The sequence below is a fragment of the Drosophila willistoni genome (genome assembly GCF_018902025.1).
Source record: "Drosophila willistoni isolate 14030-0811.24 chromosome 2L unlocalized genomic scaffold, UCI_dwil_1.1 Seg196, whole genome shotgun sequence".
Classification (NCBI taxonomy): Eukaryota; Metazoa; Arthropoda; class Insecta; order Diptera; family Drosophilidae; genus Drosophila; species Drosophila willistoni.
Window position 1 is genome coordinate 6,046,763 of NW_025814048.1, and position 26,261 is coordinate 6,073,023.

A 26,261-nucleotide genomic window follows, 5' to 3' on the forward strand; every position below is an offset into this window, starting at 1 on the left:
CACACACAGCACAACCAAAACCAAAAATGTTTTATTTTGGGGGATTTTTGTTTTCTTTTTCTTTTGGTTTTAGGTTTTTTCGGTTTTTTTTTTTTGTTTCGTTCGGTTTTGGGCCAAAAGTTAATGCGCTCCAAGCACGAATCTTTTGTCAGTTTGGGGTCATCTTCAAAAATTTTCAATCTTTCAATTACAATCTACACGCACAAAAATTATTTATGAGACATTATGAGAGATCTCTAGAGAAAGATTCATGTTAGATATTTAATAAATTAGTAGGTACACTAAGTATAGTAAGTCAAGGAATAGAAAGTCATACTATTTTAGATGTACCATGCATTTTGGGAAAGAACTATGTACATTTGTGTTTTAAATTTTGAGGATTGAGTATTTAATATTTAAAATCCTTTTCATATAACTTATAGCCTATCTCGACAGTGGCCAATTCCATCTATTAGGAGTCTCTTTGTGAAAAACTTGGTTATTTTTAATTCTATTTTGATTATAAATCTTTGTGTATCAAATTTGACTACTCTAAAAAAAAGATGGCGAGTGAAAATTACATTTTATAAGAATCTATTTAACAAATTTGTTAAACCCTAGTTCTTTTAGACACCAAGAGATCAGAGATTTTTTGGTCTATTACATACATTATGTCAACTGTAATATAACATTTCACATAATGTGTGCATGGTATAAAAAGAAAGTTGACCAAATGTTGAAGAAATATTTTGCAACTATTTGTTAGACTATGATTCTCTCTCTCTATACTTAATATTTAATAGCTGTCATTGTTATAACACAAATCAAAAGGAAAAAAAAAACATGTTCGTTAATATATAATTGAGGTTCCAGTTCTCTAATCTCTCGAGTATTAAGTTTTGAAATCACAAACACACACACCACACACACACACAGTCATATACCTTATTCGCAATTAGTGACTGGCACTGTGTGACTGGGAAACTAGACTCATAGTTGGCCATTTGAAACTTTGAAATTCTAATATTGAATATCGCATCACATTTGCGTGATACTACCAACTAAGTATAGTTAACAACTGAACTGAGAATGGAAACAAATGGACAACTGGAAAACTGGAAAACCTTGAAATGTGCACGAGTGACTAATTAGAGAGTCAATCGTAGTCATACCCCAAACCCCTAATCTCACCCTCTCCCCCCGAACGCAACTCACCTCACTGCGCGCTATGAATCGATTTTGTCGTTTTTTTTTTTTCTGACTCTGACTCTGACTTGCTGTTATTGTGATAATTTTATGCAATTATCGAAGCGAGGTCTATTAATATTTAATGGATGAATTGAGGTCGGTTGGGTCTATCTAGCTAGCTAGTTGCTGCTCAACATCTGGACTTCTAAACTTTCACACACAAACACACACAATGTCTCTCTATTTATCACTGGGTTAGCCTTGGTAACTCATCCTACTGCATATTTGGTATATGTGTGTATAGAAAGAGTTAATTGTTACTTACAGTTTTTTTTTATTTTCTAATTTTTATTTTTTTATGTTTTTTAGGAACCCGTTTTATTCTTCACTTTAGATCACAGCTGCGCTTGAGACCCGTCTAATGCCAGCGAATTAACATTGGCGAATGCCAATGCCTATGACTCTGTTCTGTCTCTACCAAAATTTTGTTTCTATATGCGTGTGAGACCCCCCCAAACCCCCCAGTTCCCCACTCACTCACTCACCCACCATCGGTTGTGGTATATAGAGAAGACTACTGCTGTTGGTATACATATGTATGTATGTAGAATAAGCTTTTCTGTGTTTCTGTTTTTTTTTTTCTTTTTGTCGTTTTTCGTTTTTATGTAGGGGAAGCCAGTGTAGGTCACCGAGAGCGACGGCACTCCAACGCGTCGAGCTGCGCTGGTTAGGCAGCTTTTTGTTTTGTTTGATGGGTTTCAAGCCCGATGCCAGAATGTTACGATACTTAAACCGAAACTCAAACTCTGGCTTAAGAGAGGCCGCCCTGGCCCTGGGCCTAAAACTAAAGTAACTTGGCCAGCTGCCACAGAATATTTTCATTCTCTGCTGCGGAATATACGTATACATATAGATATAGCACATATAATATATATTAAGGAGCTGCGCAGTTTCTTCCAACACACATTTGATATCGCGCAGTTCCCATCCATGACAAAAAAAAAAAGAAAAAAACTTCCGCATTGAAATTGATTAGAGGACCAAAGAAAGAAACCAAACCGAAACAGTACAGCCAAAGCCAAAGAGCACCCTTATCAGGAGAAGAAAAAGAGAGAATGCCTTTGGTTGCATTGGCATTCCTTATTCCTGTTTTTCCTCACGTGGATGGTTGATATGATATTGGGATAGACTTACTTATACAAGGTTTTGTTTCGGCTCGGGTTTTCCCACCCTTATTTATAAGCGCCCTCGCGGAGGTCGCATTTTACTGCGCATGTTTCACTTCAATTTGTTATATACATACATACACATACTTAGAGGATGGGTGGGGGGGTATGGAGAGGGGGTAACAATTTGGTTTCTTTGTTTTTCCTACCTAAAGGAATTTTTGATTAGAATGAGAAAAATGTGTAGCCTTATCAGGCAATGGCGCGAGGCGACCCTCATTCGCCATAGAAGAATGTGCAATTGCATATTCGCATAGAAGGGGCTCTAGGGTATCAGGAGTTTATTGAAGGATATCTGATACTGCATTTGCATTTGCTTCATCAATTACTTAAATTCAGCTTCCTTGCCCTTCTTAGATCGTACTACCAATTTTGTTAACCACAAATTTCTCTAACTGACAATTTGCTCTTAATTGGAAACCAAAGACCGCAAACTAAAAAAACAGATAATTAGGACAGCAAAATACTTGAGTATCGTTTAGGACTTTGCAGCACTTTTTCCTTCCAAATCACTGAGCGCTCTCTCTCTCTCTTTCTCTCTGCTCATTAAGTAGGTAGGGTTTCCTCCAATATACTGGTAGATGGGGGGTTTTTGTCTCATTGTCTCAGGTAGAAAGGTCGTGTGTTTTTTTTAGCGAAAAAAAAGCGGTGTAAACTGAAACTGACATTCTCTATACTTAACATAGTAAAGATTGCTAACATGAAATTTCCATTTGGCTTTGGGAGGAGGGTTTTCCTTTTTCCTCTACTACACACTAGAGTACTCCATACCCCTTGCTTTTGACTTCCTCTCCTCTCCACTCCTCTTTGAGTCAGACGAGTGTGTGCGTCTTAATGAAGGCATTTGAAACTAAACAAGTTGCAGTAGCAGCCAGTCAGGCGGGAACCCAAAAAAAGTAAGAAAAAGACTCCGGAAAGTCATCGTAGCCCAAAAAAAAAAAGAAAGAAAAGAAAGAAACGACACCAACGACAGCCACAAGCGGGCTAAGTAAACAAAAAAAAAAAAAAAAAAAAGAACTCTGAAGAAAGGAAAACATTTACAAAAGAAGTTCATTGAACTTGCCATGGTGTTGGCTACTTTACAACGACGAGAAAGACTCTTGAGGTTGAATTTCGAAAGCATTTTGTATTTGTTTTTTTTTTTTTTTTTTTTGGGCACTGCACAGATGCAAAAGGAAATGCATAAAAGTCAACCTCATAAATATTAAAGGTTTCTACAATTCGCCGAATTTATGACTATTATAACGAATCGTAAAACCTGTAGAAAAAACGATGTGGTAATTGGTAGATTGGTAATAGAATTGCCATCGAAAGGGTCTCGAATAAACCTTTAAAATTATCATACATATGAACTCTTTGTTCAACTATACTAAAATTGATTGTGATACCTCCTATTCCACTCTTAATAACTTATAAAATCACTATCAAATCAAAAAATTTAATGAAAATATCATATTCTTTACACCTTTTCCTTTCTTATTGTATATAGATGAGACTTATTTTAGAGTTAGTATGAAATCAACTTTATATTTACAGTTTGCGATCAGGTACAGTTGCACCTGTCCTTGTGATAATAAAAGATCCTAAATCGTCAAGAGAATAAGTAGCTGCTTCCACAAATATTAATATTTATTGCTTTAACTTTTAACTTGTCTAATACTTTTTAAGATAGGTTACCACCCACAAGAGTTTGGTAAGTGTTTTAGGTATTTAGTTAGTTGTTGTTTATATTTTATTACCTAAACTTAAGATAATTGATACTTAGTATTTTACTGTATGTTAGTTTTTACGTAATGCCAGCTACTTTGGAAAACTTTTTAGTTAAAATGTGGATGCATTTTAAGGTGAGGTTTAGAGAGTTAAGGAATCTGTCGCCATATGTTCCAATAGTTGATTGTTGAGGAGACAGGTTAACCGAAAAAGTAGATACATATGTATGGATGTACTTTTAGGGAAGTTTTTATTTACATACTTAAGTTTTTTTTTTTTTAAGATTTCTGATTCTAGACACTGAAGATTATTTGTTATTTTACTTTAAGCAAGTAAAGTAAGTAAAGTTACTTAGTAAGTTGTAAAGGTTTTAATTGATAAACAATGAGAAACAGAAGAAATCTTTAATCAAAATAAAATGTTCCGACACTAAGATATGTAAAAATTTACAAAAACCAGACTCAAAAATCTTGTTGAACATAGTAAAATAAATAAATAAATTTCTGTATTTTCAGTGTATTGAAAAGAATTTTCATACTTTGATATACCATGCACCAAGGCAAACAACTAAATAAGTTTATAAGTATAAAATTATGTATTTAAAACTAACATGCATAGGCCCTCTCTTGCTCTAACAAGGACACTCTATTGCAGCCAACTTTGCTTACTGAAAATCGTGTAGCTTGGCTATTTTCGGTACAGTTCGATTTTAAATTAAAATGGTGTTTATTGACAGTTAATAAAATATAAAACAAATGTGCCAAGCTTAAATGCGATCACTTAAATATTTGTGTTGGACATATTTATGTACATATGTATGTATGTACATATGTATGTATATGAAATGTATTCCTGGTCTATTAATACCAAAAGTAAGAACGACTCACGAATTCCCAAAAACTAGTTCTTTACAAAGTGTGGCAACCTCTTACGTTTTGGTTTCTGGACTATATGGCATGCTTTGTATGTTTTTCTCTTTCCTTTTCCGGTGTAGTTGTCGAAATGACAGTTTGATATAAAATATTAATATTGTAACTAAACACAAGTTTAAATTCGGGATTAAAAATATAAGAAAAAAGAAAGTTGTTTTTTCGAATTATTGAACTGAAGGGTATAGTTACACACATTATTTTAATAGAGTAAACCCTCTCATAAGAGAACATCCTTGGGACTGACAAAATTGGTTGTCTATGGGAGGTCCTTAATAGCAAATAATGTTTGTTTATTTACCGAAATGTTTTTTTTGGTTAAATCTTTTTAGTTGGTCTAAAAGTAGTTGTGGGACGTATATATTTGAAATTGGCCTTTAAGTATGAAATCTTATGATTGTTTCCAATTCCCTTGCCTTTTTTTCAAATTCAGATCAATAATATCGGACTCAATACTACAAACTCAAAATATTAACAAGTGTAATGATTTTGAGTCTACTCAAATGATTTTTGGCATTTTCTGCTTCGATCTCACCTTCCCATTCTGTTCTGAATGTGAAAAACACATCTTTCATACTTTTTAAAGATTGATTTTGAATTGCAGAATTCTTTTTTATTCTGAAATATATAGAAATGATATACTATTGTATTTTCCATGGGAGGATTCGTTTTTCTTTGAAATATTAAAAAGAAAATCGTTGGGCCAACAAGGAGCGAGTAAGGAGAGGTTTTACTGTTTACCATATTCTAATTATTTTTGGCTCAATTCTTCAGTTTTTTCATTTCGACAAAAAATGGGTCCTTAACTTTTTTTTTTTTTTGGTGTTTTAGAAACTGAGAACTTGAACAAAACCTAAATTGATATGTAATATTGAATATTTTTGTAATAAATTGTTTAGAATACAAATGTGGTTCTCTATCTCTCTCTTACTAAAAGGTAATCCAGTGTTATTTAGTGGTAGTGTTAAATGTTTATACAGCTTTTATTTGTTGTTGTTGCTGTTCGTTTGTGGGTTTATCAGTATGCTAAGAAGTTTACATATTAGAGTGGACATCATGTGTCTTTGGTAGTTGTCTTAATCAGATTACCTTTCATTTAAAAGTCCATCCCAAAAATGACATCTACATACGCAGTATGTATGTATGTATGTATTTATGTACATAAGTATATTTCTTGCTTCTGTTGTTGTTGCCTTATACTCTCTGTACGAAATGGGGAAACGAAATAACCGATGAAACGATGAAACGATGGCCTGCTTCGGTATGTATGTACATACAGAGACCGGCTGTTGCCCGTTGTATGTAAAAGTAGTGTGCGTGTGTGTGTAAGTGTTTGTGTTTGTTTGTTGTATGTATACATACATACATACATATACGTATGTACATAGAGCAGTCACAGGTATAGAGAGTGGAGGGCCTGTGTGTGCGAATTCAGTTTCGTATTCTTGCTTGTGACGAAAGGATGTACGCCGGTTTGTAGTTGAAATTCATCGCTACATACATACATACATAGATACATCTGCTGTTTTCATATATAATATAAAAACACAATCAGTCAGAGAGCGTAAGAGAGAGCGAACAAGAGAACAGTGAGCAGAACAAACGCAGCTCAAGTCAGAGAATTCTACATCATGCCCAAGGGTAGAGGCGGAGGAGGAGGAGGAGTGGGAGTTAGCCAACCACAGTATCAAGAGCAAGATTATGAGGAGTTGCGTGAATTGCTCAACTCCTGGAATGTTGGTGAGCTCTTGCCACATTTTCAAGGTAAATAGAAAGCGCGGGAGAATGTTGGACACACTAATCGCAGCTCCCTTCATCCCTTGATCCTTCCAGATGAGGCCATCAATGTCGAGGAGCTGCAAATGCTCAAGCGTCATCATTTGAACGAACTGATGGGACATTTTCGATATGGCACACGCATACGTTTCGAACATCATCTGGAGCGTTGGCGGCATTGGATGAATGTTCCCCTTATGGGTTCGCCATCCGAAGCTGCCGGCCATTGCAGTGGTTGTCGCTGCAGCACAGCAACAGTTTCCTCAGCGGCAGCAGCGGTGGCAGCTGCATCCAACGCTGGAACGATAGGTGTTTGCCAGCCCCAGATCACAAGTGTACGTTCCGTGGAGAATCCCATGGTTGTGGCCACCAAGCCGGAGGAGAGTCTTAATTCCCGAAATGTTGAGCCATTGGTCTCTCTAAACGAGACTTGCGATTCGAATTCCTTCAACATGACACCACTGACCGATCACACAGAACTTGTCCATACGACCTTAGGCGGCGGTTCGGGCACATTGAAGCAGGAACGCGAGGGCAGCGAACCAGATGCCAGCGAGGAGGGAGCTGTCACTGTTTTGGGTATTCTCCAGGTCTCGGGCATCAAGGCTCAAAGCCTACTCGAACGTCTGGGCCAGAATGAACAATTGGATGCGGTGCAGCGGCTGCTATTAATCCAATTGATATGCAGTTACTATGAGGACAACCAATTGCATTTGACCCTGCAGCGCAGTCATTTGCTAGAACGCGAAATCCTGGAGCTCTTCCCCAAGGAGCAATTGCATTTCTATCGCACCGAACGTCGTGGCAAGATCTATGTACGATTCACGAATATGAAACGGAATAAGCGTTTTAGCACTCAACGCGCTGCCGCCGGTGGTGCTGGTGGTGGCAGCGTGGACAAGCGGCGCAAAGAGGATCCATCGTTGAAGGCCTCAACGTTGAACAATTCGTATGTGACGAAGGGTGTATCATTTGCCGGTGATGCAATGTCCAGTCCGGAGAGATCAGATTGATTAGTATTAGTAATATAGATTCTTAACGCAAGCCATTATCTCGATTTAAGTTATGACTATATATACATATATATATATATGATAATGTAATGTGACTGATAAGTGGATAGGTAAATAAAAATATAATGGATAAATGGTCGTCAAATTTGCCGCAAACAAAGTTTTACGCTTACATCAGCAGGGTAAAAATAGAGTTTCTCATCGCCAGCGTCGCCATCGTCGTCGACGTCGTTTTCGTTGTTATTTTGTGTTAACAGCCATTGCAAACGAGACGATTTATTTAGCTGACTCTAGACTCTGACTCTAGGCAATATAAATGCGGGCAATGTATCTGACAGATACTTGCTAACGCTTGCAATTAAGCAAAAGCTGCTGTTCCATCTGTTTTTTGTGTTTTTTGTTTTGTTCGGAGATGCCTCTGCCCTCAACCCCCACTTGGTGGAAAAGTGTTGCGGGGCGAGGAATGGTCGAGGCAGGTTTTAATTAATTACGAGTAAGTCTTCTTTTGCTCTTGCTGTTGTTTGGCTAGTTGTTGGCAACGCTTTGCTCTCATGTTCGCTGTTAATTGTCTTTATCAGTGTCGCGACGAAGAACAAACAGAACTATCTTTTTTCACACACACACAGAGAGACACAGCTAGATATAGATAATAGGGCGGTGTTTTTTATTTATTTATTTTTTTGAGACTCTAATTATGAATTGTTAATTCGCCAAAATCTCTAGAACGATGATCTCTCATGGTATATACAGAATCAACAGCTACTTCGATCTAGTCTTAATGACGCGCAAATCTAGAGAGATAAAGAGGGAGAAATATTTGACTCTTAAATAATTTTCTATCTCTTTTTATCTCAGTGGCGAATTAAGCTCGTAGTTTTGGTAAAAACTCGTAGTTTCGCGAAAAAACGTTCGTTGTCTATCCATTGCAGAGGTAAAGTCCCTATTTTTCTTCATTCCACCCCTCCCCTAATTTTTATAGGCTCATCTAGGGATTCTTCGAAGAAATGGCAATAACGAAATTTGTTTTGTATTTGATCCAAAAGTTGTTTCTAGATCAGTTAAAGGTCTAAACATAACACTTAAATCAGGAATACTGTTCATTTAGTCTCTTACCCTTGTTAGAGCCAGCAAATCTGGTGATTTTTTTCAATTCTTTAAAATCTAAGGCTAAACAATAGTATATAGTAATAGTCTATAGTAAGTTGGCAAAGAAAAGCGATTATCTTCTGTAATAGTAATGGTATCCCTATAAAAATTGGTACACGAATATTGGCTAAAAACATCTATTGGTTAACCAAATTTCATAAAATTAAGTTATAAACCAGCAAGAGGTACATATAAGAAATAAGAAATTGTCCGTTAGGTGCGCTAAGGAGCTAATGTGCTGGTAAAAGTGAGTGAGATGGTTAACTGAAGTCGTTTCAACAACTTACTTACTTCAATTATTTTCGTTTTGTTGTTATTTCTGACTTTAATAAGCAATTTGTTATTGCTTTTTGTTTTTGCATTCTCTTGTTGTTTTTTTCAATTGTGTTTTGCAGTCAACGCGCATTCCATTAGACAATCGGGCGGGCGCGTGTACCACCGAGCACCACCACCATCATCAAGTGTATCTGCATCTGTGTCTTTGTGTGTGTATCTGATGGATATGCCGCAATAAATAGGTCGCTGGCTACAAAACTATCAAGCAAAAGCAACATAAAAGATGAAAAAAAAAAGAAAAAGTAGTTTGTAGCCCATGTAGATACCAGAAAATGTTGTAGTTAGTAAGCTCACTAAGCTCTCTTGCCCCATTGCTGCTGTAAAAGCTTCAACCAACCACACACAAATACACACACATGTACATGGGTTTAATGTGAGATACATATACATAGATACAGACATGTATTTCTTTTTCTATTTTGTATATCTGAGGAAAACAAAGTAAACTATTTTTTTTTACATTTTAATAAACAAATTAAACATTAAATCAAGTTGGTTTCTTTTAATGTTGAAATCTTAAATATACACATACACATATGTAAATATTTGTATCTTTTAGTTATGTATCTAACAAATTGTATGGCCACGTCCGTCACTCTTTCGCCTTTGTGTGTATCTGTGCTGTGTGTGTGTGTGTGTGTTTGTGTGTCTGAGTGGATGGAATTGAAATTGCTGGACATACATACATATGTAGATATATGTACATATGTATAAACATTTTGTAGTTGTGTTGAATAGGGAAAGTAGGTCAATTACACGTGTCATATAAGTACATGAATGTACATACATAGATACATACGTAGTGTGTGTGTGTATATGTGTGTATGTATCTATAACCTGCACTATCGAAGCTAGACAAATTTTCAACTCAACACTTAATGGTTTTGTTTCTGTGAAACAAATAAGTATCTATTACTGGGTCGAGCGGATGGGCGTTCCTACTTGATGTTGTTGTTGTTGTAGTTGCTTTTTCTTTGTTTTTGTTTATCTTGTGTGGCTTTGGGACTAATTGGCTTTGCCTATTGCACTGGAATGCCTAAAAACAACAAACATCAAACCAACGATGACATAATAAAGAGTCAGAGAATTTCAGGGCTTTGGTTTCCTTCTTTCTGCAGCAGCAGCAGCAGCAGCAGAGTTGTGGAAAGGACGTTGAAAGGACGAAAGCCCTGGAATCGTTTTATTGTCTGTGGAGAGAAGGTGTTTGCAGCAAGCCAAGATAACTATATGTATAAAGATACTTTTTATAATATCTACTCAAGCTCAAGTATGTATATGTGTATATAAGTATGTATACAAAAAAAGAGAAAACCCGCAACTATGTAGAGCTTCGAATTGGGTCAATCGATAAAAGGCAACGCTTCTGAGCTCTAGAACATATCCAGCACATGCGCCAAATTCTTTTTTTTGTTTGTTCCTTTTTTTTTTTTTTTTTTAGGGGACGACAAGGAGCTTTTAAACCCCTCTGTCTGGGTGGGCAAAAAACACGAAGCGAGCATTGCCGAAGCTTATCAAAAAAAAAAAAAACAGTCTCAATTCCTTGAGGGATTAACTATTTGGTTCCCTTTTTATATGCACAATTTTTTTAATTAGTTCATTCGAATTTGGCGCTTAACATTAATTTATACGGTCACCTTTACAAATAGATAGATGGCGACACTGAGTCGTAAAATGCGGCACCTGGGCTAACCTTGCGGTGAGCTGCATGAACCAGTGTTTAAAAAGTCACAAAGGGCGGTTAACGGAGCACTTTTTAAATTTTTAAAGTACCTCAACAGAATAAAATACACAATTATTTCAATGTTATCGCACTTAAACTATTATGCGATTACGTTTTTAACTACTTACTATAATTTAAACCTATAACTGTTATTTAATATTGTGTTGTACGAAAGATTTAGTTTTATTCTAATTTAAATTAAAATTTTTCGATCCGTATCTTTATATTATTTAAAGTTTCAGCCTTTTTTTTTAAATGTAATGTTAGCTTTCATTTTCCCTATGGTTAATTTTAATTAATTTAAAGTAAGTAAATCGTCTCGCCGACTTCAGTATACCATGCACCAAGTCAAACAATCGTCTTAAATTTATAAGACCAAGTAAATGTATAAGTTAACAATTAACACTTAACATAGGATATTTTATAAGTTCATAATCTACCCTCGCTATCGCGTGCTCCATAAGTTAAGTAGCAGCCCTCGCAATTGCGACATTGCATATCAGCGCGCTATAGCTGCAATGGTCAGCGACGGTAACCGGACACTTTTGTTTTGCTGCAAGAGTTTCCGTTATCGCCGAAGATTTGCTGAGTCGGCTTGCCGACCATGACATTGTGGCGTGATGCGAATTTTGGCATAGCTTAAGTGAAATATTCTATGTATTAAAAAATCAGTTTGAATACAGCGCTCTTCCAGTAAGTCGCTTAAATAAATATTCACTCCGGCACTTAGCCGTAAAATAATTTGTTTTATTGTCTGAGCCCAAGGCCAGCAATAAGAGGCTCAGTTTGCCTCTCAACCTAATCTTCACCCTTAACAGGACTGGAGCTTTGTAATACCTAATCTTCACCCTTAACAGGACTGGAGTTTTGTAATTGGCGCCCAACTAGTGGTCGGACTCCACATCCACTAATAACCAAACAGCAGCACAGGAGCTGCAACAAGCAACAACAAATAAGACAGCAGCGAGGGAGCTGCCAGTGACCAACAAAAAATTAAGACAGCAGCGAGGGAGCTGCGAGTGACCAACATAATAAAGAAACATTTTTTTTGTGTTAGTGGAATCATGTAAGTGGATACTCTAGCCAAAATTTTTTCTTATACAAAATTCTTAATTTTTTGTAAAAATTAAGTTAGTACTTGTGAGTGTTTAATATTGCAACAAATCATAATTAATAACAGTAATCTGAACTAGGTTTCTAAAACTTGTGAGAGTGACTGCCTTGAGAATTCTAGGTAAAACAATTTGTCATCCAGTTTGTTAATAAAATTAATTTGTGTTACTTTCTGTGTCTAAAATTGTGCTGTATCAATACATACAGTTCTCGTGGTTCAGAGCTACAACGTAATTCGACCCGTTTTGCTTTTCGCGGCCACTGGCCTGCGCATGTTCAGCCAATACAGAACACCTCGCAAGCACTTTAGCGACTCAGATTCCGACTGTGACATTCGCATCGAAGCCTCGGCTACAAATCCTCTCCCTGCAGTTTCTCCCCATTAGGTAAAATGGATCCAGATCAGCTTAGGGAAATAATAAGGTCAGCTGTTAGCGATGCTTTAGCTGAACAGGCCGCTGCAAACGAGCAGAGGGATCGAGCATTGACTCAAAGAATTAATGAGTTGGCTCAACAAATAGCAGCAGCAACCGCTGCCGCCCCACAAATAGCAGCAGCTAACGTTGCCGCCCCACAAGTAGTAGCATATGCTACTATAGGAATTAGAAACGACATTCGCTGTGACGAGCCACTAGATGCCGTCACAGGAAAAATACCTGAGCATAATAGGGCCCATAGGTCTGCACAGGAAAATATTAAGCAGGTACTCTCGGAGTACTACTTTCCAAAGATGGCAAGAATTGCCAATGAAATAGTACAAAATTGCAAAACATGTGCTAGGGCTAAATATGATAGACACCCCAAAAAACAAGAGCTTGGAGAGACACCGATCGCCTCACATGTAGGAGAGATGTTACACATAGACATTTTCTCCACTGACAAGAAATACTTTCTAACTTGCATCGACAAGTTCTCTAAGTTTGCTATTGTCCAACCGATCCCCTCAAGAACCATTGTGGATCTGAAGCCAGCTCTAATGCAAATCATGAATTTTTTTCCTAAAGCCAGATCCATTTACTGCGACAATGAACCGTCATTGAATTCAGAGACCATAGTGACTATGCTCGCAAACAACTATGGGGTCAGCATTTCAAATGCACCGCCATTGCATAGCATCTCGAATGGACAGGTTGAGCGCTTTCACAGCACCCTGTTAGAGCTAGCCAGATGCCTAAAAATCGATAGAGGCATAAATGACACTATAGAAGTCATTTTACTGGCTACAACTGAGTACAATAAGTCGATCCATTCGGTCACCGACCAGAGACCAGTCGATGTGGTTCAGGCTCACCCAGATGAGCCACAAGGAAAAATACAAGAAAAGATCAGAAACGCTCAGACGATGCTCAGAGCTAGGGAGAACGCAAATCGTCAGAATAGGGTCTTCGACGTTGGTGACAGAGTTTTGGTCAAGTCCAACCGACGGCTCGGAAACAAACTCACACCTTTATGTGATGAGAAGACAGTGGAAGCAGACCTGGGGACCGAGGTCCTCATTAAAGGGAGGGTGGTCCACAAGGACAACCTAAAGTGACTCCCTTGTCTTTTTTGTACACCTTTTTTTACGCCACTAGGCAAACTCGTATAAGTTAGATATAGTTATTCAACTTACCTCTAGCCACTTGGCATAGTTTAGAGCACGCTAGGTTTACTGAAATGCAATTGATAAACGCCAATAATAGACAGATAGAAATAAACACTAGAGTTCAGGACCAGCTTAATCAGTTAACAATTACTGTCAACAAAATTCTCAAGATAGCCAAAGACTCACAGGTTGACACTGGCCATTTATATGAAACACTTCTGTCTTGAAACAGAATGCTAATGATGGAGTTGCAAAATTTAATGCTTGCTATTACTCTGGCAAAGGCCAACATTGTTAGCCCAAACATTTTGGACCATTCAGATTTGAAATCAATTTGGCTAGAGGAACCCACCAACACTCCCATAGGAGATCTTATGTCCGTTGCGTCCGTAAAAGTTCTTCAATCCATTAACACGATACACTTTATAATTAAATTCCCCAAGATTAAAAGAGCTTGCAGAAAGATCACAATTTATCCTGTTATCCACAAGAACTTCATAGTGCGATTGTTTGACAACGTCATAGCCGAATGCGATGGAGAAACCCACACACTGCAGAGTTGCGCCGCTTCACCTGGAGCCACATTTTGTCGTCTGGCTTTGGAAAGTTCATGTGCCAAAGAGCTCCATGCAGGTGTCACGGCACACTGCGAGATCCAGCCGAGCAACCTGGAAATAATCACCCATGTAGATGACGGAATCACAATCCTCAACGACGGGTCCGCAAGGATTCAGGTGGACAACGGCACTGAGATCCAGGTACAAGGCATGCATCTCATCACGTTCGGAGACCGAGTCGCAATTATCGGGACTCTGTTTTATAATCACAACAACGTGCGCAATAGAGTCCCGGGTATTGCCAATTCTCCCTTGCTGAACATCACTGCCACCCAAGATGTCCTCAGCCTCCCTTACCTTCATCGTTTGAATGAACGTAATCTGGAGGTTATACAGCAATTCCAAAAAAAACGCCGGAACTGATCAGGCCTATCGTGTGGCATTCATCATCGGAGCCATATGCTGTGCTTTGATCTGCATTGGCCTCACTCTTTGTCGACTCATCGGTGCAAAGAAGTCTGCAATGCAGTTACGAGAAGTCGTCGCCGGCATTGGGTCGGCCGAGGACGGCCTTACACTTGAAGGGGGAGTAGTTAACAATTAACACTTAACATAGGATATTTTATAAGTTCATAATCTACCCTCGCTATCGCGTGCTCCATAAGTTAAGTAGCAGCCCTCGCAATTGCGACATTGCATATCAGCGCGCTATAGCTGCAATGGTCAGCGACGGTAACCGGACACTTTTGTTTTGCTGCAAGAGTTTCCGTTATCGCCGAAGATTTGCTGAGTCGGCTTGCCGACCATGACATTGTGGCGTGATGCGAATTTTGGCATAGCTTAAGTGAAATATTCTATGTATTAAAAAATCAGTTTGAATACAGCGCTCTTCCAGTAAGTCGCTTAAATAAATATTCACTCCGGCACTTAGCCGTAAAATAATTTGTTTTATTGTCTGAGCCCAAGGCCAGCAATAAGAGGCTCAGTTTGCCTCTCAACCTAATCTTCACCCTTAACAGGACTGGAGCTTTGTAATACCTAATCTTCACCCTTAACAGGACTGGAGTTTTGTAATTTATATAAACTTTATTTATCTCGCTCACTCTTTCAAGGTCTTAAATAAGCAAGTTAGCTGGACATGGGCTATCACGTTATAAAATTTTAAATTAACTTGATTTAAAATAAGTTTTTTACAATCTAATGCAGGGCAAACTAGTAAATTTAATAGTACTGCGTATTAGAATCAATTAGGTACCTACATAAGTTCGGAAGATTATAGCTTTTTATTATTTAAACATATAAAAAACATATAAAACCAATATAAAGCGTTCAAATCTGAAATTAGATGACGAAAAAACGTTAGAGAAAAACATATTTGTCGTTGATTGTGTTAAGCCAGATTGTGTTGCTTGATTTCATGTTATCAAATTAGTTTTGAATATTTTTCCTACAATTATGTATAATTGTATGTACATTAAATGGGAATTGAAATCCCTATGGAATGATTCTGCTGGCAGAGCTCTTAGGTCCTCCAAAAAAGGTTTCGCTTCTTTTGTTTATTTTAGGTCGATTTCAGTTAATTTTTGACTTTTCAACTGATTGAACATTAAAATGTTGCTGAAAATACTTAACATATTTTTGCTAATCCTGACATTTGGAATACTTTTTATAACTTCAAACTTTATAGAGCATATTCATGAAAATTACTGTCAAGATTATTGTGCTAATGAATGTAAAGATAATCCCGGTGAAAACGATAGAACATGTACAAGTACTGAAAATACTGTTATTACAGATAAATACAGCATTAACTTATATCAACACAATTCATATACAATAGTTCGTTCGGAAATATCGATAAATTGGAAAACTAATCAAGTGATCATAAATGATTTAAAAAGACTACATATGTATAATGATGAAATATTAATTCTGAATATAAAACACAAAGGGACTGTGACGGAAGAAACATTTCAATCTATGCAATATATGAATGCTCTTTATGTAAGATTTGTGCATAATCTAAATATAAATGCTAATGTTATTAATATTACTGAGGTTAGTGTTGATAATTTATCCGGACCAAACAAAACATATTTTGATGCAGAAAAACATTTCAATATGTCAACATTTTTAAGTAATTACTTATCGAAAAAAATGAAAAATTTACGAGAAATAAGAATCAACTATGAAGGAACACTTCTTCTTTGCAATGACACTTTTCAAAAAAATACTCAATTAGAGATAATTAAATTTACTTCATCAAGCCTAAAAAATTTGAATTCGGTAATTTTTAACAATTTGACAAATTTAAAACAATTGAAATTTGAAAAATGTAATTTGGACAAAAACTTTTTGAGGTTGGTATTATGACTTATAAATTAGTTTGTACTTTGGTTTTTATATAAAAAACTTAATTAATTTTAGATCCACCACACTTCAACATAATTTGGAAAGACTAGATTTACGTTACGCAGAAAAAATAGACCTAAACAGTTTTGAGAGTTACCAAAAACTTCAAATTATTCTTATAGAAGAAAGAGATCAATCCTTTTATTTAAAAGAGGCAACTAAAGCAAATGTAACAGCTTTTTTGTGTTTTGGATTTGAATCCTATTGTTTCTTTAATCTTGGAATAAATGGGAAACGTTGTCCCAGCAAATGTAATTGTGGATTTATTAAATCCTCCCCCTATGAACTTATCATAAATTGCAATCAACAAGGGATATTAGAAATTCCAGAATTGCCTATCCCAATTATAGGCACAGCACATCTATATTTTGAAGGAAATGGTCTAGTCCAATTACCTAAAACTTTGTCAGACGGCTATGATAATCTTCAAGAACTCCATTTGGCCAATAATAAAATAACTAGCATTGAGATTAATCAATTGCCAACAAATCTAAGATGGCTGGATATTCGAAATAATAGCATAACTTCCTTAAATTCAAATGTTGCTGAATTTCTATTGAGTCGAAAAGATAAATTTACATTGCTTCAATCTGGTATATATTGGAAATGCAATTGCAACAATACGGATCTTTTAAATTATCTTAATTTACTGAAAAAACAAGTAAATCTTGAGTATCAAAATAAAGTAGTTGACAATTCTGTACACTTTTACCATCTGAAAGGACCTTGTCCGGATCCCTGCACTTGTTGTGTCAATCGATCAAAAGTTACTGAAGAATTTATAATTAACTGCACACGCAAAGACTTGAAGACAGTTCCCATTTTGCCGATTAATATTATTGGACGCTCATCACTTATACTGGATGATAATCTTATTGAAACTCTTTCAACCTCATCCTTAAGAAGCTCCACACTGGGAGAATTACACTTAAAGAATAACAGTATTACCCGTCTTCATTTGGAACAACTGCCATCGAATCTCCGAGTCCTGGATATTCGACAAAATAATTTGACAGGACTTGATGACGATGTGACACTGTTTATATTGAAACTAAGCAAGTTTTATGTGTCTGAAAATTCTTGGCTATGCAGTTGTAAGTCTTATACATTTCTTGGCCATCTCAAGAAACATTTTCTCACAGAACACCAAGCAGCTTTAAGACATTGCAGTGGACAAGATTATTGCCCCAACCAATGCACCTGTTGCAAAGAAGTTGAGAGCTACAGGTTTATTATTAACTGCAGTAATCTTGGATTGATGGAGATACCCTCAAAACTACCCATTACCGGGAATGCTACTCTGCTGTTTGAGAATAATAAGCTACAGTCCTTGAAAGAGACCTCTAAAATCTATGGTTTTAATGAACTTAAGGAACTTCATCTGAGATATAATAATATAACAAATATAGAGAAGCTTCCAGCAAATATTCAATTTCTAGATTTAAGAAACAATTCTCTAAAGACACTGGGTGAGAATTTAATAGAATTTTTAATCCACAAATCGAGTATATCCAATCTCACCATATTCATATCGGGCAATAAATGGATTTGTCAATGCAAAGAAATAGATTTTTTCCGATTAGCCAAGGATCTGGTTAAGAATATCAAGGACCTATGCAAGACAGAATGCCAAGATCATAGATTGTTAGTCTCTCTGGAGGAGAAGGATTTGTGCGCTGAAAAAATTCCCGTTTATGTCATCTACTTTACGTCATTTATATTGTTAAACTGCCTTCTGAGTTTCCTGCAGTGCTTCTGGAAGTCCATTGTAATGTGGCTATACGAGAAGAGATTGTTTCTAAGACTTACCACTCGTCTGGAGAAGGGTACGGAAACAAAGTATGATTGCTTCTTGGCCTACTGTCACAAGGATTTGCATTTCCTAAGCGAATATGTGGAAAAATTGGAGAAGGGACGTAATCAACTACGTCTTTGCTTCTACGAACGAGATTGGCTAGCCGGTGAACCGATTCCCGATTGCATTTGCCATTCTGTCGAAAATTCCAAGTGCACGGTAATCTTAATGACCAAAAATTTCTTAAAATCTGCTTGGGGTCGTCTGGAGTTTCGACTGGCCCTACATGCAACCTCCAAGGATCAGCATAAGAGGCTCATTGTCATAATTTATCCGGATGTGGAAGACTTTACTGAACTGGATGGCGAATTAAATAGCTACCTGAAACTGAATACTTTTATAAAACGGAACGCTGAAAATTTTTGGAATAAGCTTACCTTCGCCTTGCCCCACAGAATAATAGAGGAGAGCCAGGAATTGGAGACAATTGATATTGAACCTTAACGATACATTATAATGTCGATAATTATGTAATCAATCGAGGCACTTGTAAGTATGGAATGAGTATTTGAGTTACATTATTTTGTTTGACTTGTTATCTAAATTTCAGTTAAAAAATTATCGATGTCGGACAACTGTACCCCAATTCCATCAAGGGCGAACCGTTGGGAGGGTTCACTAAAGTTAAGGAGACCCGTTTGGGAATATTCTTAATCTTAATCATGAAAAGCATTATATTTATTGCGTCAATCACTCTCAGTTTAAATGCCAACTTAATGAAACGCGGTGTTAAAAACAAATTCCTAACTTTGCGTTTAGTTTTATATATATAGGTTTAGTTTTACATACCAAACTTATCGTATGCATGTATTTCATTTTTATTTTTCTAAGCATTTATATTAACTATCATTTTAAATACTTTAATTATACATGTGCCAAATCGCAGGTCACAGAAGTCTTATTCTCATATATATATTAATTCTTCCCCATTACTATATTTGGGTTTTGCTTTATAATGTTTAAAAAATCATTGTAAGACAGAAATTCAATAATAAATTTATTTTTTATCTTATAACTTGGTTATGGAATATTTAAAAAGACAGAAAAATTGTCTGTTGTAATTGGTTTATCTAACCCGAATTCGCTATGTAGTAAAATTTAAATCCTACTATTGTTTACTTTTACTTAAAGGCAATAACTTACTATGTCTGCTGATGATAAAACTTTAGATTTCACTACACAGATTCTGTAAGTACTCGAATTTCTCAATTTCAGATGCCCTTGATCCACAACTTTAAGTGGTCTTGTTCATAAAACAAGGAAGAGAAATCAGTTCTCCATTTTCGGCCGTCAAGATATCTAATATTTTGGATTCTAGATACTTTAGAGAAACCGTTTAGAGACGTTTTTTTTAACATGACACAATGAGTACCATTAAAGTACCCACTAAAGTAGGCAACAGTCTGAAAAATTGTTCATTATTTGCAACAAATTTATAATTTTTGTTATGTCTTGTTCCTTAAAAAATTGTATACAAGCAATGTTACCTTTGAGGATTTCCAAAACTTCATTAAAATAAATTAAATTAAAATACTTTGGGGAGCAAATTTTCCTAATTCGCCTCGCCTAGATTCGCCCATGAATTCCATTTAGATTAATTGGTGAAAAGTGTGAAAAAATATTAAAAAACCCGCGTTTATTTCGTATCCAGAGTTTTAAAAACTTTCTGATAATATACAAATCTTTTTAAATCCTCTTTCTGATTTAAATAGACATAAATTAAGTAACTTATTTTCTGTTAAAAGCTGACGCTTTTGTCGGATAAAAACAACAACCTAGCCAAGGCTTCTCTTGATAAGTAGCTTATGATCCCTTCATCCCCTCATCAAAAGCAATCTTTCAAATGCTAAAAGGTTACTTTTTTTAGTTATTTGATTTACATTTCAAAATGATTATTAAATATATTAAATTCTAAACTATTATTTACTATTTCTGTCTAAAAAAAAACTTGATTTTTGGAAGACAATTGTTATATCTCTAAAAACTGTTATATCTCTCTACAATTTTGTTCCAAAAGTTAAAGAGAATTTGGAACAAGTGGCAAAAATTCAACATTCTTAAAGACATGATTGGCCAATTTCAATTACTAAGTACAAATCACTCGATTACATCATGGACAAAATTCTACTATAAATTGTTTCTTCTATAAATTGGCATTGAAATTTCACGATTTTATAAAGTTTTAAGTATTGATTTAAGTGACTAAAAATGGCTTAATTTCCTGTTTGTCGAGCATTAAAACTCATATGAATTGAAAATAAAAGATTTTTTGATATTATTTGAAATATATTTTATTGGTAGGCAGTTTTGAAGAACATTTTTTTTTAATGACATTTATATATAATGAACATGTTTCAAATAATCATTTCATTTCGCTTGTTTTTGTTTTTTTGTTTTTATTTGTTTTTAATATTCTTCTATGTATTGTATGTATATAATAAATTTATTTATTTGTTGTTTTCTTTTATTTTTTGTCATAATTTTTTTTTTGTTTTGTATATTTTTGTTTTTTTTTTTTAGTTGCTGCGGTTGCGTTTTGTTTTTCTTTTTCTTTTGTTGCTCTCATTTTTGTTTTCTTTTTCGTTTATTTTTTTGTTTTGTTTTGTTGGTTTTTTTTTGTCTTTTATTATTTATATACCTTGTAAACTTATGTAGTTTCATATATGTATAATATATATGTATGTATGTATATATTATGTGTATATATATATAATGGCTTATCTATAATGTACTTTGTTACTTAAAAAACATTCGAGTCATTCCTGGCCTATTAACGCAAACGATTTGAACTTGGATTCAATCAGAGAGACAAATCAAATTTGCATTCAAATTCAATTCGTTACGAATGGCAGGAATAGCCCACAATTTATATAATAAATATTTATTTAGTTTATGTATGTATATTATTTTTTATTTATATATATTATATTTTATTTTTTAGGTTTTTTTTTTTTTTATTTTTATTTTTATTTGTTATTAATAATTATTTACCAATATCGTAGATCACCAAACTTGTTTAAAAAAATGTTTTACACGAAATGTTGTTGTTTGTTTTGGTTACGGTTACGGTTAACGGTTTACGGTTTACGGGTTTTTTGGTTTCTGTTTGGGTTGTGTTTCTATTGCTTGTCCGCCTCTCTCTAATCATAATTTACTCTGATTTCCCAGCTGCAATCTGATCTATTTGATGATTTCATGATGATATATTTATTTGGTTTATAAGTTTTCCAATGGATAGGATCTTGTTTGATAGTTGTTGTTGCTGCGAATCATAATACTATATATCGATTGCAAATGCATCCAACTATCCAAACTATTCTAGACGAGAATATGCCTTGATATAAATCTTAGAATTTGCGCTTTTCACATTATCTCTGCCTATGTATTTATGTATGTATATATATATTTATGTATATCCATCTATTGTTTATTGTTATGTATGTATGTAGGTTGTAGTCTATGTACACAGTATGCATGTAGCAAAGGCGGTTCTAAGGATGTAAAATGAGGCAAATATGCCCCCTTAAGTATGCAATACTTTGCCAAGGAATTCAAAAATGATGCCCTAAAGTATCTATAAGAACAATGTTGGCATCAAAAATCATCATATTTCTTTTTAGGCATTTCAGAAAAGCTTTTTAGACTTCATATTGCATACTTTGGGGGGTTAATTTCCTCCAAAAATACTTCCTTAGATCTACCACTGGCATTTAGTACACAAATATGAGTTAATTTGAATGTTTATCTCTAGACATTGCTTTTTTCTTTTACTAATGCTTTTTACTTCATACACATATATATATATATCCGATGTCTTTTTTAATCCTTCTTATCCTTCATCATTTGATAAATTCATAATTGGCCTAAACATCATTTACATCAATCTGTTTGCCATTTTGATATTCAGTGTGTGTATGTGTGTATGTGTGTGTGTGTGTAGTGTGTGTTTGTGCCTATATTGAGTTTACAATTTGCTAATTACATATTAGATTTTGTATAGAAAAAGTTGAAGCTTTCATTTTTTTTGTTGTTGTTTAATTGTACGAGTTCTTCTTTTTTTTTTGTTTATCTTTATCCTTTAGTTTGTATTTATTTGTTAGTTTGGGTACACGACGGCGGGGATAATATGATTAAAGTGTTAATGGTAAAGATAAGTATATATATATACCATTAGTTGATTTTTTTTGTTGTTCCAAACTATCTAGGCTAACAATAAGTTGTTGGTTTTTTTTTGTTTTGTTTTTAATATTTAAAGGCAAGTGTTCCGGTTTTCTTTCCCATAAATTTATAAATTTGAGACTTTTGTTTTATATATCAAATATGGAAATCAAAAATCGGATCTGAATTTTTATTTCTTCTTTGAATAACTATATAATGTAATGTCTATAGATCGTTTTTGTTTTTTTTTTAGCGCTAACTGGCAGATATGTTGGCTTCCATTTTTCGCGTTTGTATCAAAAAAGATTATTTTTTTTCTACATTGACCAACAAATCTTTTCGTGGGTGTCCTGTGGGTGTGTATGTGTAGGTGTGTAGGTGTCTGTGTGTATGTTGTCTGTGGGTATGTGTATGTGTGTAACTGTATATATATATATATTGTCAACAGTGTGTATTTAGTTTTACGTTTTTAATAGAGGTCTGTGATGTGTCCCAAGGTGTTCCTCTTGCTTTATTCTGTTCTTCTTCTTGTTCATTCATATGTGATTTGTCCATCGTTAATTGCTTGGTATCGATTGGTATTTTGTTATATATATATATATATTTGTTTTTTTCTGTGATATTCTTGTCTATAAGTACAAGTTATTGTATATTTATATATATATGTATATATATATTTTTAAAGAGTAATTTTAAGTTTTATTATTTATGTATTATACAAATTCTGTTATACTTATATAACTATTAATAAATAGAACCTATGTACACCGGATGAGAGGGTGAGGGTTTTTTTCTCTATATAATTACTTGACTTGTAACTCGTTTTTATTTTTATTTTGTTTTTTCTTATTAGTTTCTGCGTGTTTTTAACCCGTCTGGTTCCTAGAATTAGGAACTTTTTTGGGGGCCCTTAGTTATGTACACAAAGCAAACATTGTTGCCGATCATCGATCATCGATCATCTAAAAATTCCATTCACTAACTAACATAGAACTTTCGTAGTAGAACTAATAATATTGATAGATAGAAGGAGCGAAATGTTCATTGGTCGTTTAAATACATCGAACGAGAAATAATGAATTCGTTTAACTTTTGCCATCGACTTTATTTTTTTTCCCACTTATCCGTATTGTTTTGTGTTATCATATGATATGATGATTGATTAAATGTATGTATGTTTCCCCATATTCATATTGCTCGCTCTTGCTCTCTCTCTTTGACTAAATTTACCCATTTTCTTGGCAGTGATAACGCGTTCCTTTTATTTTCCCTACTTGACTTTCGAGTTTCGAGGAGAAACTTTATTAAAAGAAATCAAATAAATGAGAGAAATGCAAAAAATTATGAACAATAAATTTGTATGATAGCTCGCTATACCTTTTAGCTATATATTTTGTATGATTACTATATACTATATAATTTATGTAAATATATATATATATATATATATCATACGTACGATAACAATAACACTTGCTTTTCTCGTTTGCCCTCACCAAAAAATTTGTCCCAAGAATTTCAGAACTAAATGAAAAACTCATGAGGATTTTTTGATAGTGGACATGTATCTATATCGGATCATCCTTATATTTCATCATTCACAGCAGACAAAAGTAAAGCTTTTCGTGTAGAGTTTAGCATTCTTTTTTTATATATGGATGGATGGATGGATATTGGTATCGGTTTTTGGTATAAGGTTTTTAGATCTCAATCTATCAGATGCTGGGAAAGATTTAACTAATTAAAAATAGAATTGGTTTTAGGTCTTAAGAATTTATTTGCCCCTTTGTTTTTGTTTTGATAATTTTCAAAATTGTTATTATTATTTATTTTTGTTCATTATTTTTTTTATTTATTATTATTATTGTTATTTAGATATAATGTTTTTATTTGATATTAGGCATGCTCTCTATAGGTATATAATGTGTTAATGCTGCTTCTACTACCATTCCAACGATCTTTTGCAAAGTTCATCTATATTTCTTTGGTACACGGCTAAAGGCTACGCAATAAATATATATATATATGTCTATATAATTTACTAGCAATGCTCTTGTAACTACCATATATATATAATACATATATTTGTTTAGTTTTTTTGTTGTTGTTAGGTATATATATAATTTATTGCTCTACATATTGTATTTGTATTGGTATTTGTTATATTTATTTTTACTGATTCGAATGAATGCTTTATGTACAGTGTTGTATAGGTGTAAGAGAATGTGTGTGAGTGTGTGTATTTTTTTGTTTGTTTGTTTCTTTTTCCACATTTCCATATTCGAATTGCATTTTTAACTAACTATAACAGAGGCTAGCATACATCATATATCATCTGATATTTGTTTTTTGTTTTGTTTGGGTATCGCAGCATTAAATTAAGTTAAACATGTTCCATTTGTATAATTTTTTAATGTTTTTTTTTTTTTTTGGTTTTTTCAACACTGAATCACATTCTCGTCAAAAACTGTCTAACCTTTAGCTTTACTTTTCAGCGCGACGTGCGATAATAATGTACGAGATCAATTGAAAGAGTGTGAGAAAGAGAGTGAGATAGAGAAAAAGCATGATAGAGAGAGTTACGAAAATTACAGAGACAGGCTTAGGTGTTTAATTTTTTGAGAGAGTGTGTGTGTGTGAGAAAGGGTTAACGGTAGGTAGGTAGGTATACAATTAAGTTAAGTTCGAGTTCAAGAGAGAGATTTAGTTACAAATTACACGTTCTTTTTTTTTTTTTGGTTTTTCTTATTAGTTTTCGTTTTCTTTTTTGCTAGCTGACTGACATTTAAATGCATTCATAATTTGAGTATAGCGGCAAAACCTAATTACAATACACATAAATATCAAATAATTTGTTCTTGTTGTTTACATACATATGTCATTTACAAATGTGAGTGAGTGTGTGTGTGTGTGTGTGTGAGTGTCTGTGTCTATGTTTGTATAAGAGTAGTAGAAATACTGCATAGTCGGCAACGGTAATCGGTATTCGGTAGTTTACAAAATAGTAGACAGTGCTCTTGGTATCATAGTAGGTAAAATAGTACAAGTTGGTGTGTGTGTGTGTGTGTGTTTTCTTTTCTCTTCTTTTGTTTTCTATATATTCTTGTGAGTGTGTGTGTGTGTTTGTTGTATACATATTTCTGTGGGGCACTGTTTAGAAAAAGCTCTTCAAGAAGCCAGCTGGCCCAGCCTGTAACGAGTAAAACAAACGAGTACAATCAAAATGGCGTCGTTGATTTGTAGATCAACTGTACTTACATCCTGTTGCTGTTGTTGTTGCGTTTGTGCTTGTTTGACTTTGGCTTGAGCGATCTTTAAGGCTCTAAAAAGACAAGCAAATAGATTTAGTAGTTATTAGTTATTAGTCTGCATTTGTTTCTTAGTCCCTCGAACTTACTGTTGCAAATCCATAATGGTCTTCTCCTTGGCATTTTGCTCTTCCTGCGACATTTGTACCAATTGCAGCAAACGTTCCGTTTCGGTTGCTGCCTTCTTGTGCTCCTCCTTTGTGTTTTGCAGCTCCTTGACACACCTGTTCGCAATTGGTAAAGTTTTAAA

The 26,261-nt window shown here is 34.6% G+C and overlaps 3 protein-coding genes across 8 annotated transcripts in view; 2 read left to right on the forward strand and 1 right to left on the reverse strand.

Annotated features, from left to right (window-relative positions):
• The first annotated feature begins 6,450 nt into the window (after nt 1-6,450).
• On the forward strand, nt 6,451-7,966 carry LOC6640531. Its single transcript, XM_002063210.4, has 2 exons — nt 6,451-6,796; nt 6,866-7,966. The coding sequence occupies exons 1-2, from the start codon at nt 6,664-6,666 to the stop codon at nt 7,819-7,821; spliced, it is 1,089 nt and encodes a 362-aa protein (XP_002063246.1). The 5' UTR covers nt 6,451-6,663; the 3' UTR covers nt 7,822-7,966.
• An 8,075-nt stretch (nt 7,967-16,041) lies between these two features.
• On the forward strand, nt 16,042-19,336 carry LOC26530114 (protein toll). The gene is made up of 3 exons (XM_015178939.3): nt 16,042-16,049; nt 16,706-19,034; nt 19,096-19,336. The coding sequence occupies exons 1-2, from the start codon at nt 16,042-16,044 to the stop codon at nt 18,987-18,989; spliced, it is 2,292 nt and encodes a 763-aa protein (XP_015034425.3). The 3' UTR covers nt 18,990-19,034; nt 19,096-19,336.
• A 5,226-nt stretch (nt 19,337-24,562) lies between these two features.
• LOC6640530 (plectin) overlaps nt 24,563-26,261 on the reverse strand; it is a 36,718-nt gene continuing 35,019 nt past the window's right edge. For 3 of the 6 annotated variants that reach the window (XM_047010174.1, XM_047010173.1, XM_023182021.2), the window contains 3 exons: nt 26,101-26,235; nt 25,962-26,025; nt 24,793-25,893 (listed from right to left, as the gene is read on the reverse strand). In XM_047010174.1, coding sequence (XP_046866130.1) covers nt 25,858-25,893; nt 25,962-26,025; nt 26,101-26,235 — 235 coding nt within the window. In that variant the 3' untranslated portion in view covers nt 24,793-25,857. Of the gene's footprint in view, nt 25,894-25,961; nt 26,026-26,100; nt 26,236-26,261 lie in introns of all 6 variants that reach the window. The other 3 variants (XM_047010171.1, XM_047010170.1, XM_023182026.2) reach the window with 2 other exon arrangements.

What these genes read in the sequence shown, in the direction of transcription:
- LOC6640531 (XM_002063210.4), top strand. Translation starts at nt 6,664, where the DNA reads ATGCCCAAGGGTAGAGGCGGAGGAGGAGGAGGAGTGGGAGTTAGCCAA. An exon ending in GCTCTTGCCACATTTTCAAG is followed by an intron (nt 6,797 to 6,865) that starts GTAAATAGAAAG and finishes TGATCCTTCCAG; the next exon opens with ATGAGGCCATCAATGTCGAG.